At 39.6% G+C, this 15,216-nt stretch overlaps 1 protein-coding gene and 1 long non-coding RNA gene across 2 annotated transcripts in view; both read right to left on the bottom strand.

Moving 5' to 3' along the window:
- Positions 1-15,216, bottom strand: part of LOC309620854 — a 263,177-nt gene that overhangs the window by 83,192 nt on the left and 164,769 nt on the right. The gene's annotated exons all lie outside the window — the stretch shown is intronic.
- The window catches only part of POU3F4 (POU class 3 homeobox 4), a 34,466-nt gene extending 19,250 nt beyond the window's left edge, over positions 1-15,216 (bottom strand). Inside the window, exon 1 of the mRNA XM_082377407.1 lies at positions 1-15,216. This exon is cut by the window's left edge and continues 19,250 nt beyond it. Within this exon, the coding sequence (XP_082233533.1) occupies positions 12,646-13,737 (1,092 nt within the window). The 5' untranslated portion in view covers positions 13,738-15,216 and the 3' untranslated portion in view covers positions 1-12,645.

Raw genomic sequence — 15,216 nt, 5'->3', positions numbered from 1 at the left:
ATGATATAATTTTATATGTGGGTGTTGGTCAAACTGCTAATAGATATTTTTCACTAGCTTTATATAATAGAAATCATAATTCCAGAGAACCTAAAATGTCCCTTCATTTCTCTTTCTCTCTGGCAGAAGAAACCTCATTTGTAACAGTAGTGTTCTATTGCTGTTTTTGCTGGGGTTTGTAGTAATACTGAAAAATCTTACCAAATTCACTTTCAAAACAAAAGAGATGGATTAATATCTTTTAACCAAGGCCAGTATGACGACAGCTGACATCTAGTAGTCTGTTTGATTTATAAGATGTTTTAGCTTTTCTTGAAGGAGAAATTCTAAATATAGTTAATTTAGATAAGGATAATATATAATAAGGACTAATATCTGACCTAATGATCAGACAAAAACAACATGCTTTTACATAACATATAATTATGTTATAAAACTCTAGATGCTTCAAGATATTATCCAAGCAAATAATAATATTTTTCAAATATAAAAGAGACATGTAAATAATAGCACATGTAACTATATCACTTACATGACAAAAGAAAATCAGATCAATTATCAGTCTGGCTATAAAGGGGTCAGTTGGTTCATGGTTATGCATTTATGGAAGTGCAGAAGTATCTAACTTTTCTCCAAAGCATCAAAGGTAAGTTGTCACTAGTGACTAAACTAGACTCTATGAGTTTCTTACAATTCCTTAATAATTTCTGTCTCCACCATAATCAGTGTTTAGGTTTGTACTATTTTACATTTTTCTTATAGTTGTTGTCATGGGAACAAAGTAATACATATTATACCATTTTATTGTCTTATTACAAATTTTGCCTTAAGAATGGAATCATTTTGCCCACTTTTTCTTGTTGCAATATTAATTGCCAGAATGAGATACACTAGTTTTAATGCCCAGTTCAGTCTGTGAAAGGCTATAAACATTTAATAGACTCATAAACACAGACTTTAACCTTTTCAATATTCTGCATTTTGATTGGCTGCTCATACTGCTTTATCCTTACAGGTTACTGAGACTGTAAACAGGAAGAATAGGAATGGATGGTGAATCATACTGCACAAACCCTGAAAAGGTCAAAGTTATTCTTTCACCTGGAATATATAAGGTTTCATAATTTCAAGGAAACTTTCTTGGATTTAATTGGTGATGGGTATAGACATAGGATAATATGTTTTTTAAGTGGTGGTGAGTACAAAGGAGATATTTAACCCTCTTTTCTAGGAATTCCTGCATTATTATAGTGGAGTTACTTTTGGATTCTCTTAATGAGGATAAGACATATTAATGGTTAAAATGCTTAAGCCAAGAGAATAGTAGTACTATTTGCCTACGCTTTAGGTTAGGAAATCCTGGCACATCTTTGTGTGCCAGCAATTTTCAAAGTCGTTGTGACAACATGTTATTGTGTTTTTATGTATTGTGAAATGTGTCACAAAGAATGTTACTAACGGTAACATTATTGCCTCTTTAAAAAATAAATAAAAAATAAATCAGAATAGATTCCAGGTTGTCTTGATGATATCACTCTCAAGTTCCTGCATTATAGTTAATGTCCAGGGAATTGTACATAATCCTGGCAAAAACCATTGAGTTTGTTGCTCATTTAGGTGTCAACTGTCATGTACATTGCAGTAGAGAGAAAAGGTGCTGTGAAGCACTGCAATAGTATATACTAAAAAGGGAATTTTCTTTTCACTCTGTTTAGATACATTTCAACCATATTAAAATGTTCCTTGTAGTATAGAATATGGAAAAGGAGGAGAGATGAACCAAACAATAAGAGCTAATATCAAATGAGTACTTCCTATGTATCAGGCACTAAGGTAAGCATTTAGCATGGGTTGTATTTTTAATTTTTACAGCCTTATTAGATATGTGCAATTATTATCATTCCCATTTTACAAATGAGAAAATTAAACACAGAAGTTAAAGGACTTGTTCAATGTCCCACAGGTAGTTAAGCTGCAGACCTGGAATTCAAAACCGGGTCAAAATCCAGAGTACAAAAAAAAAAATCTCTAAAAGCTGTAGTGATTTTAAAATTCTTGGATGTGGCAGGTACTCAATAAATGTTTGTTCAACTAGTGAATAGCTCTTGAATCATTAAAAACATATCTCCCCAGGAAGTCCATACCTAGTTTTTAGGGGATTATCCCTTGGGTACTCACTTAATTGCATTGTCTTTCCCTGGGTGGATCTGGGGCTGGCTTTGTAAACAAGCATCTTACAGGAGAAGACTATAAAACAAACCAGAAAGCAACCCAGGTGGATAACCAGAGTTTCCATAGTCACAGTGTGGGTTTAGGGGCGCTATAAGCACCAGAGACAGGAGATTAATTCTAGTTAAAGAAGAACTCAGAACAGGCTGGGTTTATTCAGACACTGCTACTCCCAATGCCGAAAAAAAAAAACAAAAAACAGAAAGTCAAACTTTAGATTCATGAAAATTACTGAATGACAGGAATAGAATTTGTACCAGCTTTTTTAATTATTAAAATTGTGCCTTGGTTTTTGAAATTAAAATTTTAATGGAGATAATTGTAGATGTATATAAAGTTGTAAGGAATAATATAGAAAAACTGGTGTACCCTTAACCTGGTTTTATCCAACAATATGACATAAATACATCTGGGTTGGTTTTTGACAAACTCAAAATGCATTTGATCAGTCAATTAAGGTCCCTTTGGAGCATTGCTTGTTATTGCACTTATATGACTCTACCTAAGGTGTATCTCTGTTCCCTGAAGAGCATGAGTGACAGCAGTGGCAGTGTGCCCTAGAAGACTTAGGTAGGAAAAGAACATGGTCATATGATTGTCCACTGTGTTTCTAACCCCTTCCCCTAAGATAATCATGCTCCTGCCTCCCATTACTCTGTGCTTATGAATGCAAATGCAGGACCACTGGGAAAATTTTTCTTAGTCCTCTGATTATTTTATCAGTGCTAGGGAATGTATTTTACACAGACCATATTTCCCCCCAGAAAATTGGAAATTTTGAAGTAGTGCTACAAGCCTCACTTTGTTGAATGCATTTGGAAGAGGGAAAACTGCATTAAAGAAAAAAGAAGACAGTGTACATTCCACACTTAATGAGTTTTTGTTAAAGATTCAGATTCCTTCAACTCTGAAAATTATCCTAACAAGTCAACTAAACAGTCACACTTTAAACATCAATGCCATTTTCCCACAAGTTTCTGAATTCATAGAAATTATTTCATCCATTGCTTGTCAACAAAAAGGCACTGCAGAAAATCTCAATGAGGCTGGCTTTTAGCTGGGAACAATTTGGTTACAAAAAGTGCTTGCCACACTCGTGGGGATTTTTTCCTTCCCTGTTTAAATCGCCATACCCTTAAGCTTACCAACAGAAATTTCCGGTCTGGAAATGTATTTTCCATGTTCTTCTTTGCCTATTGTTTTTACCATGTCATTAATCTCATACAATGAAATCCATAGTGGGAGCAGAACAAATACACAGAAACTCATTTTGGAGTATGATTCTCAGCACCTGCTGGTGAGACTTTCACTCCTTAACTCAAGCACAATTACTAGTTGCAGAACTGTGGATAGACTAATCCTCTAATAGTGGAAGAGGTGAAAATAAGAGGAGGGAAGCATTTTGCATTACTCATGTTACCTGCCATTTATCCCAGGTTTTTAAGTGTGGAGAGGAGGGACAGGAAGAGGGTTTTAGAAGCTTGCAATGTGTTTTTCCTTCTGCACTTTATCCCTGTATAAAATTTTCCTTACAAAAATAATTCAAGCTCATCAGAGCTGAATTTAATTTTAGGAATTTGCAAATGCTGCTATGACACTCAGTGTCTATACACATAAGTCAACTAACAATTGCATCTACTGGGGTTCAACGAAGATATGCAATATTATCAAAATAGCACAAACAACTGCTGTGTTTGAGTATGAAAGTGTACTACAAAGAAGGAACAATAAAAATATAGAGTAGTGACACCCAATTTGGCAAATAATACATATCTCCAGCACTCCCAGTTCTCATTTAATTAACAGTTAGTTGTGTATATTTCTATCTTATTCCTATTTTCCCTAGGGATTATTAGCTCCTCAAAGCAAGGTACATACTCCACACCTTTCACTCCCCAATGTCTCCCCAATTTTCAATGTCTTGAAAATTGTATGCACTCAATAAATATGTTTGTTAAATTGGATGTTGTTACTATTTCTGTTCTACCAGTTACATATAAAATCTGAACATATTTATTCAGTTAAAAAATTACTGGGTTTTGAAATTCATATGTTTGTATGTGGAAAGGTGGAGAATAGCTTTAAGCTATTATTATGCTGCCTCATTCTTGTCATTTTTTAATTTGACATTGAGCTTTGAGCAGGCACTGCACAATTCTGACAGCCAGAGGCATGGAATAGGGTCAGGGCAGGCACAAAGAGTTTAAAATAACACATATTTTCCAGGAAATACACAGCTTCTTTGCAGGTAGGTTGATTTTTTTAGTGTGTTTTCCAGAAAATTTAAAACAAAAATGCTTTCATACTATCAGGAGGTAATGATAATATAGTTTGTGCTGCTTTTACTAAAAAAGGGGTTGCCATTTACATCATATATCTCCTTGTCAAAAGGGTTAAAAGTGAGCCAGAAAATAAATTACTTTCTATTTAAGTATTAATGGTCTCTCTCCTGAAAGTCCCCTTCACCTTAATATATTTGGTTGGCCAAAAAGTTCATTTGGGTTTTTCCGTAACATCTTATGGAAAAACCTGAACGAACATTTTGGCCAACTCAATATTTAAGACCTATCAAATCCACTTCTCTTCATCTGAACAGCTTGGTCATTTTTACAAAATACAGACTTATATGTGGGTGGTGTTAGTGGAGGCATGGGAGGAGTTACTGGCATGGTGATTATTAGCTTAAAAACCATTCAATGGTTACTTTTAAAATAGTTACTCCAGAGTGTATGTTGTGCGTGTGTGTGTGTGCACTTGCACGTGTGTATAATTAAAAGCAGCCAAGAGACTGTGATTTTAAAATTGGCTATTCTTCTATTTAAGCATTTTTAACAGATATGTGTAACAATTTTAATTTTAAATATTACATAATTTAAATGCACAATTACTTTTGAGTATCACTGGTCTGTCACTTACTGAATAGCTTATTTTTCTACAAAAGTCTTGAAGACAAATTTAAGCAACAATTATCAAATGTATGAGAATTCATTTTATTTCTTTTTTTCCTCTTATAAGACACGAGTTTAAAATGTAAGACTTTATTCCTTTACAATGTGAGCCCAGATACTTTCATACTCTCCTACAGCAATGAATGAGACCCATGGCATATACTGCCCTTCAATTGTCCACAGAACTCCTATTGATATTAATGAGTTTTTGCTCAAACTGATTGTGGTCATTTTATGTGGCCTGAAGTGGTCATTTTGTTGTGATTTGCATATTGGTCGCTGCAGGGTATAGTGTATATATCATTTCTAAAGTGCCTAGGGATCTTTACAGAGGAAAGGTGGTGCATAAATTGAAAAGATTATTATTGCCTTTATTTTAAATTCTTCTGTTTGTGAGTTCTCTAAATCATGCATAAATACAGTACAAAGTGCAAATCAGATGTGCAGAGAAAACTCCAAAAATAAAATTTTTTTAAACCAGCAATTTTGAAATTATCCACTTGTAGAAGTATTTTTAATCCATTGAAAACAAAGCTAGTTCATTTTCTAATTTGACAGACGACATCAAACCAGGACTTGCAGAAGCATAGCATTAAGGGGTAGAAGGGAGTATAGGATTTGAACTTCCACTATGGGTGCAATCCCTTCTATAACTACTCCTTAGTTCTGCTCTAAGGAGGTCAGTGAGGAGCACCTAAAGAGCCAATATCATCAACGAATCCATGGACAGTGATGGAGGGAGGACTCAGGGTGGATGAAAGAGCTACTTTGAAATGTTACTTTAGTTTCACTTTTAATGTAAAATCTGGAGAAGTTAGGCTTTTCTCTCCCAGGATAAAACATGAAAAATGAAAGTTATTAAGGAAAATATGTTTATCTAGAATTTCAATTACTCTCACCCTCAAGGCTCAGCATTCAGAATTTTGGGTTAAACATACTTGGCTCCTCTTCCTATGATGAAAGAAATTCATCTGTAGAAAATTGCTGTTTACTGTTGAGCAAGTCAACCCCTATCCCTTAACAGTGGCTATTATACACTATTTTGAACACAGTCCCTGATTATGACAACAGATATCACAAATCCGATTTTTTTGTTATTTTTCTAGGCCACCACAGGTTCAAGACAGACCTCTGTCTTTGATTCTTATATTTTCTATGTGTGTATATACATGCAATTCTGTGGGAACAAAGAAAAAAAAACTGATGTTAATTAAACATGAATATTACCAACACCACCACAGGTAGACTGTGAATAGTAAAACATTAAAACAATATATACCTCTGTGCAACATGTCCACCTAGATAACTTTTTTCTGCAGTTTTGAATCATGTGCCATTTGAAGCCGAATAAGCTACTGCCCCTGGTTCATAATCCTCTATTTTCTGTGCTTTAAAAATATGACATCAAGCAGTGATTTTAGCAGGTAGAATGGGTATCTATGTGGTTTTCTGTGCTCAAAATGCAAGTATTATGGAAGAAATAATCTTTTACCAGATATACATTCTGTGCAACAAATCTCTTTTTAATATTGGTCTGGTGGGGAGATACTAACATTACTTTCCATGCTCACTTTTATAGGAGGCTTTTCCATGTCTATGAAAGGGGGGCAGAGCAAAGATTGATGTCAGATCTAGTCAAGTCTGGGAGATAATCAGCCACATTATAATGAGATTCTCCTGTATGTGAAAAATAACTGGGAAGATAAGAAGCAATCAATATTAAAAACATTTATGACCCCCATTCCTGCCAAAAATCTATGCTGATAGACATTGTTTACAAGATGACAATGCATGCAAGCAGTCAGTTCCGTGTGTGTGTGTGTGTGTGTGTGTGTGTGTGTGTGTGTGTGTGTGTGTCAGAGTTTGGGGGAGGATCTCTCAAAGTAGTTTTTTTTTTTTTTTTATATTACATAGAAAAAAAACAAAAGTTTGATAATAGTGATTTTTTTTCTTTACAACTGGCTATACCAGAATAGTATGGGCACAGTCTGTGTAGCTGGAAAGATGAAAAGACATACTTAATGAATTGGTCAATGAGTTGATTTCTTTCCTGTCTTTGAGCACAGTCTGCTTTCTGTTAAATCATCTAGTCTGTGTGCAAGTGCAGGGATAGAGGGAGGGTGTGGGGAGAGGGGGCATGTTTACAGTTGTGAGTGTGTCTATGCACATATATTAAATAATGTAGAGTTTCACCCAAAAGCAAGTTGTCCCATGATTCCCTTAGAGAGTGAAGCCACCTCATAATAAGGCCTTTTTGATAGTTAACAAGCTCCCTTGGAAAGCATCCAAGATGAACCCATCTTTTACTAAATCTTCCTTGATAAGGGAACCCAGTGTCCCAGCTAGTGAGTAAGATAATGTGTGCATAGGTATAAGTTCTACAATCATATTTATGAAAGAAAGCATAGTGATCTAATGTATTTTTCACTGGAAGGCACAAGGGATTAATTTTGTGGATTCTGTTTACTAGAAAAATAGTCTAGGGTCATTGTATGTGATCCTTCTGTCTCCACCTTTTTAGAGGTAACAGAAATTAACTGGACTTTGTTTTGGAGACTGCATTTCTTTAAATAATCCTCTAATTTTTGAAATGTTCCACTAGCAGGGCTCTTAAGAGGAGATACTTTTATTTCATCTTAAAAAAATTGATTTCAAATATATTTTATATTCATTTTTCTTAATGCTTAAAAAATTAACATCTACAAATGAGTAAGTTGGAGGATTGCTATTTTTAAAACTACTATCTGGGGGTATGTATAAAAATGTTTTATCCTTTTATTTTACAGAATGGATGAGTATTGAGTGGTATCAATTCACAGGGTATTGTTTTGCATTGTTACTTTTTCTTTCTTTCAAGACTTTTTTGAAAGGGTCACATGTTTGGATTTTTAAATACCAAATCATAGAAATAACTTTCACAATTCTGAGGTGCCATATGCATCTTTAAAAATATCTGACAGGTGGAAAAAATACATTCTTTTCTTTGGAAAACTATGTTTTAACCTCTAATCATTTTTTACTTCTCCATTCTCCCCCTTCTTCTCCTCCCTCCTTACTAAAAAAGATATTTTGAATAAAAACAGAAAATTATTTTTGCTTTCACACCATTAAATATGGTTAAGTATTATTTTTCCTTTTGAGCCCACGGAATCTTTTTATGGGAGAGAGAGATACTGCTGTGAAGGACTGAGAGAAACTGAGGCCAAAGCTGCTTCTCCTACAAAGGAGTTGGTTGAGAATTGGGTGGTGACAACCTCCATACAAAGAATGTCCCAGGCAGAGGCACCAACATCCCCTGAATTTTAATGAAAATGTCATGGTAATGATATAACAAGGTTGATAAGGAGGTCATCATAAAAGCCAACTAGGCCTTGGTTATATATTAAGACAAAGAAAAGAGACGGTAAAGGAAACGAGTCTCATAAATATGTATAAAATATATGTAGTCAGTAATACATAGTAAAATACTGATAGAGAGGTGTCTATATGTATATATTTATACACGTAGTATCTCCTAAAATATCCACTTATGGTTCCATTAAAGAATGGAGAATACACTGTTAGTTGGTTTCTGTGTGCTTTAGTAAGAAAAGGTATAACTTTTTAATCAATTCAAATTTTTTCATAGGATACTGAAAGAGAAAGAGATTAGGTGATATGAATGGAAACAGAAACAGTGGGTTTAAGACTATGGCTTTTGTGCTTGTAGATACATCTCTATAAAATCAGTATTACTTATAAAGAGAGATAGGCCCATGAGTATGCACACAACATGTAGCATATTTCATACACAACACTCACATGTGTATGGTGCACTGTGCAACTGTAAATTATTAGACAATCTGAAAAAATGATAATCATTACCTTTTAAAATAATTAAATAATTTTGCTCTGTCTAACAAAAAACACTTCAGAGTATAAATTGAAGAGAGTTTTACTATCGGAAAATTATACTTAAATTTATTTTCTGTTACTAAAAATACATCTACAAAAAAAGTTGGTTAAGGCATGTGTGTACATACAAAGCTTTAAAATATAACTGCTTCTGTTTTAGTAAATTACTCCTCAGCCATCACTACATGTAACTGTCCCTTATTTTATTTAGGGTCTTTGGTAAAATAATAGAGGTGAAATTGTATGTAGGAGTGGGAAGAAGAGTAATACATCAAACTTTTACTCCAAATGTCTCCATGTAATCTATTTTTCTTCCCCCAAAACTCAGATAGGAATGGACAGAATTCAGCCTTATTGGGCAACACTAAGTGGACAAGAGTTTACCCAAGTTTAGGGGCCTTGGAAGAGCCTTAAGAAGTAGAGCACTTCTCCTTGCATATAGTCATCTTTCCATTCCTCATCAGGAGAATGGGGCAGGGGAATGGGGACTCACCTACCAGAAGGGCATCAGCTGGGAATGGGGAAGAAGAGGAAGGGGGGTGGTTGCAGCTAGTTGAGATGAAAGCCTCAGCGAAGATCTGGGCCCAGTTTCAAGAGGAGCAGTTCCAGAGAAGGGTCTAACTGCTGGACTAGAGTGAGACACACTCCTTTTGGAGAACGTTAATATGACTTCACCTCCTGAAATGAACACCCTGCCCCATCAGCCTTCCCCAACATTCCGGGTGTGTTTTGCATGATCGTGGGTGTGATAACAAGCCACGCTGTGTGACTGTATGAAAGGCCAAAAGTCAGTGAGAGAAAATCAAAAATTAATACAATGACTAATGATTTCTAACCTGAAGCAAAGCACATGCAATGCTCACCCGGAACCTGCCTCTGTTTAAACGCTTCACTTCACACACCACACAATAAAGCCAGGAGAAGAAGACAGATTTTTTTTTTTTTGGAAAAATGTTTTATTTAAACCTTTTTAATCTTTTACAACAATAAAATATTGCGTCAATATAAACCCCTTGACTAAAACTGTTCACATCAAATATTACAGCGAATTGTTTTACTTTTGACACCCAACTCATCTTTGAAAGAGTTTCCTTTTAAACACAATGCAGAATTTATTGAAAATAAATAATTGCTGGCAACTGCAATAGGCAATTTGAATAAAATAGTTGAAAAAGCAACTCTTAATGAAAATAGCGTTTATTATACATCGGTTACTAAATGAATAAACTAAATGATCTTTCTTTAAATTAATAACTTCAAAAACGTTTTATACAAAACTGTACAATTATAAAGTCGGCAGAAATATTTGGGTTAACTCAGGTTTGAATAATAGCGCTTAACTGCAAAGAAAAAAAAATCGAAACAAACAAAGAAAACCCTAACAGTTGTAAAACATGAACTCCTTGTGGGGGGAAAAAATCCCAGAACTGAAACCCAACTACCAACAGAATGAAGAAGCTTGGCAAAAAAAGAAAAAGGATCTGGGATTTGAATTAACACATGCTCTTCGACCGACAGCTGGGGGAGACACAGTGTGGTGGACCGGGGCCCTGGCAGCCCTTACTAGCGCATCCTCAAAAAGCGGCCATAGGCTTTCAGGTCCTTATAGGTAGTTTGAAGCTTTGTCTACCGCAGCTGCGTCTGGAGGTCGGGACAGGCGGCCGGCCCGGGCTTACGGAGCCCCCAGCCAGGTCTGGCGAGCAGCGACTGAGTGTTTGGGTGCATGTCCGGCCCAGCAATGTGTGCTCCTTGGGAATGAGGTGAGCCTCCGGACCTGGCATGTGGACATGAGAGCTAGCAATAAAGCCACAGCAACTGCATAAATTTTGGTTCTCTACACAGACTAGCGAGATTTTTTTTGTAGTTTTTTTTTTTTTTTTGTAAATAGTAAGACGATACACACAGCTATCTACACACACACGTTTGCACGCGCACGCACACACGCACAGAGACACATACACACAGAGAGATATAAAAAGAAGAAGAAGAGGAAAAAAACCCAGCCACCCGGGCGCTCGCTAGCTAGCTCAGTCTTCGCCATGGGCTTCTACCAGCTGTGTTTGTTGGAGGCGCGGAGATGGCTCCCCATGAGCCCACTCAGAGACAGCCGTATATACGGGAGAGGAGGTGGTACGCGGCTAGACCAGAATCCCTGCGACCTTTGCCACTCATTTCATTGTCCTTCTGCACAGAGCAGAGAACGCCGGTCCACCACCCCCTCGCCACCCTTCCCGGAGGGTTTCTCACTCACGGAACAGGCAGTGAACTGGAGGTGAAACGAACTGGAAAGCGTTGACCCAGTCTGTCGCCAGCGTCTCCGGGTCGGGTCGTCATCTCCAGCTAAAGCAATCGGGTGTGAAGGCAAAGTCCTTCGCCTAGAAAGGCCAAGGTGGGATCGAGCTGGCAGTCGGCCTGGCAAGGCGCGGGGCGGGTGGAGAGCTCCGAGTGCAGGCATTAAGGACTTCGGGAGGCGAGGAGCACTCTCCGCTCCTCAGGAAGACTTCTTTCGCCCGGTGCAGCTGCGGAATCCTTCCAGGGCACCCAGATGCGCTGTGGAAGCCTGTGGGGGCTCCACAGTTGCGGGAAGGAGGGCAGAAAGCTTCGAAATCGCCTCTCCTCCTTCGTACTAGTTTGCAAACAGAATCGGCTGCCTATTCTGCCTACCCTAGGCACTCGGCTACCCCCCAGAAAAAAAATTTTATATATATGTGTATGTGTATATATATATATACACATACACATATATATGTATGTATCTCCAATATCATCAACAAACTCTCTCCACTGTACCCTCTCTTCTCCATACAGATTTGGGATAGGGGATCAGTGGATGGGTAGGCATCTCTCCCCCTCTTCCTTTTCTAAGCAATTAAAAACCATCAGCTCAATGAAGGAATAATAGTAGCAATAATAATATGGAGTGGTCGATTAGATACAAATTGTCTCACAAATATTGTGTACAGCTTATAGTAAAACACCGCAGACATTTAGAAACGCTATAGAAGTTTTAAAAAATGCAAAACTAGTCTATTGTAAAACAGATTTCACCTGAAATACAGCTGCTATAACCAAGGCGCTGAAAGGTTATTCAGAGGCACACATCTGTCTTCCCACCCCCCTCCCCCGTCCCTACCCCGCCCCCAAGTTACCCCACTCCTTTCTCTTCCTAGAGAGGAGCGACCAAAAACAAAACAAAACAAAAACAGCAAAAAACCTTACTCAAAGTAAACAATATATATTGATCAGCAGAAAAGGCTGGAGGGAGCTGTTGCCTGGCGCAGGGGATATGAGGTCCCCGCCTGGACCGCTTAAGGCAACTGTGTATCCGCGTTGAGAAGCCTGAATGCGTGTGTGTGTTTTCTTTCTTAATATGTTAGAATCCCCTGTTTAAAAAAAAAAAAAAAAAGTGGAGGGAGGGGGAAAAGAAAGAACGAACAACAAAAAAGAGAGAGAGAGAGAGACAGAGAGCTAGAGAAATAGCAATTAAAAAGCTGGAGTAAAAGGAAGAGAGTGGAAGAGAAAGAGAAATCCGCGCTGCTCCCAGTGCGGCCGGTTCCTTCCTCGCTTCCTGCAGTCAGAGATCGTGGCAGGACGTGTCTGTTTTCACCGTGTGCGTGTGCGAATAAACCTCATGTGGCTGCTGATCCCCTGGTGGAGTCATTCTTTTCTCTTTCTGTCTTCGATTACAGAACCAGACACGCACCACTTCTTTCTCCAACTGGAGGCTGTCTGCCAGCGAGGAAATCTCCTGCGCGGCAGGCTTGGGACACTTGAGGAAATGCGTCTCCAGTACGCCCTTGACACTCACCTCGATAGAGGTTCGCTTCTTGCGCTTGCGGCCCTGCGCCGCGATCTTGTCAATGCTGGTCGGACTCCCTGTGGACGAATCAGCCTCCTCCAGCCACTTGTTCAGCAGCGGCTTCAGCTTGCACATGTTCTTGAAGCTCAGTTGTAAGGCCTCGAACCTGCAGATGGTGGTCTGAGAGAACACGTTGCCGTACAGTGTGCCCAGCGCCAGCCCCACGTCAGCCTGCGTGAAGCCCAACTTGATTCTTCTTTGTTTGAACTGTTTGGCGAACTGTTCCAACTCATCCGAGGTTGGTGTCTCCTCGTCCGAGTGGTCCTGGCAGTGGTGCGAACCTAGGTCGCCGTGGTCTGGGGGTTCCCGGAGCACTGGGTGTAAGCTCTGCGTGGAGGCAGAGGCCGGCGGTGGAGTGAGTCCCCCGTGCTCCAGCATGCCGCTCACCGTGAAGCCCGGCTGCGAGTACACGTTAAGGGGTTGGCTGCTCGACGTGATGGACGGATTCGGAGCTGGGCTCGCCCCCCAAGCATTCGGGTGGTTAGTGTGCGGAGAGTGGTGGGCGACGTGTGGAGAGCGGTGATGGATGATTGCGCCCAACTGTAGGTCTTCGCGCCCAGGCTTCACGTCTTGCTGTTCCAGGGGGCTGGTGGCCAGTGTGGAAGACCATGGGCCTCCATCGCTCAGACTGGTCACCCAGTGATGCCCGAGGGGATGCCCATTGCTAGGAACTCCCTGCAAGTAATCACTTTGGAGAAGTTTCTGAGGGTTTCGGAAAGGACTCCCCTGCTGCATGCCCGCAGAGTCCGCATGGACCATAGAGCTGGAACTGAGAATGCTGTAGGGATTCGAGGCAGCTGTGGCCATGGTCGGTGAGGATCCCCTACTAGTTATAATGTGGCAAAGGGAGCAGCTTCAGCCTTTGACATCTATGGTACAGGGGAGCCAAAGCCGCGAAAGCGAGTTACCGGCACCCGCCGAGGCCAATTGCAGCGCGTCTCGGCCTGGCCTTCCACGGACTCGGCCAATGGCGGCGCGGGAGGCCGGGCTAGCTTTCCAAATTAGGCTGGCGAAGCTCGAGAGTTTCTGTGAGACCCAAGCAGGAAGTGAATCAATCTTTCGGCTCCATTGGCTGCCTAGTGCTGAGTGACAGGAGCTCATTTGGTTAACCCTTCCCCCCACCTCCTACCGCTCTCGGACTTCGCGGATGTTAGTAGAGGAGGGGGAAGGATGAGAGGGATGTGCGTTCGTGTGTGTGTGTGTGTGTGTTTGTGTTTGGTGGGGGATAGGGGTGAGGCGGCAAACTGGTTTTAGAACTCTTTTTAGGTTATTTAGATTAACCTAAATAAAGAAGAATATTAAGAAAACAATATAACCAGTTTAAATGTCTTGTAGATTTTAGCGGATAGGGATTTTCCTCAGGTTAATTTGGCGTTCTCGGTTAGTTGTGTGCGGGGGAGTGAAAAATAAAATGCCACTACAAACTTTGAGCAAAGGAACGTCTTCGATAGGACCCTAAATCTGTGAGATTGAAGCCCATGATTCCAATAAGAGCTATTTCAATGTGTTTAATTTCATTTTATCACTTATAAGAAACTCGATACCAAGGTCAGAAAGCATCTAAGAAAGAGATGCCCAGATCCTTCTGAAAAGATTGATTTAGGGCATGAAGCACTGGAAAATTCTGAGAAAGTGTTGTAAAATCTAATGTGATACTGGCAAAATCCAGTTATTTTGAAGTTTGTCTCCCAATTCAGTTGGTTAATTGGTAGACTTGCGGTTTTTTTTTTTTTTTTTTTTTTTTTTCCTTTACTGCTCCGTGTCAACTCCCATCAGAGGTCCCACAAATTTTGTCAGGGGCAAGTCTTGCTGAAGTGGGTAACCCTCCTACGCACTCACCCCAGACACTCAGAGAACCTAGTCCCAATAGGTACACAGGAGAATATTCATGACTACCTGCGCCCAGTGTTGTCCCCTAGGAAAATTGTTTTTAACACACACTTCTTCAACCCGCCACCAATCCCACATATGTTGAAGAAAATGGGAAGCATTTAGTGTGCCCTGGAAATTCAGAGAGAGAGAGAGAGAGAGAGAGAGAGAGAGAGAGAGAGAGAGAGAGAGAGGGAGAGAGGGAGAGAGGGAGAGAGGGAGAGAGGGAGAGAGGGAGAGAGGGAGAGAGGGAGAGAGGGAGAGAGGGAGAGAGGGAGAGAGGGAGAGAGGGAGAGAGGGAGAGAGAGAGAGAGAGAGAGAGAGAGAGAGAGAGAGAGAGAGAGAGAGAGAGAGAGAGAGAGAGAGAGAGAGAGAGAGAGAGAGAGAGAGAGAGAGAGAGAGAGAGAGAGAGAGAGA

Source organism: Balaenoptera borealis, assembly GCF_965194805.1.
Source record: "Balaenoptera borealis genome assembly, chromosome: X".
NCBI classification, from domain to species: domain Eukaryota; kingdom Metazoa; phylum Chordata; class Mammalia; order Artiodactyla; family Balaenopteridae; genus Balaenoptera; species Balaenoptera borealis.
Note: the sequence above shows the minus strand (reverse complement) of the source record. Positions and strands in the feature narration are given on the sequence as shown.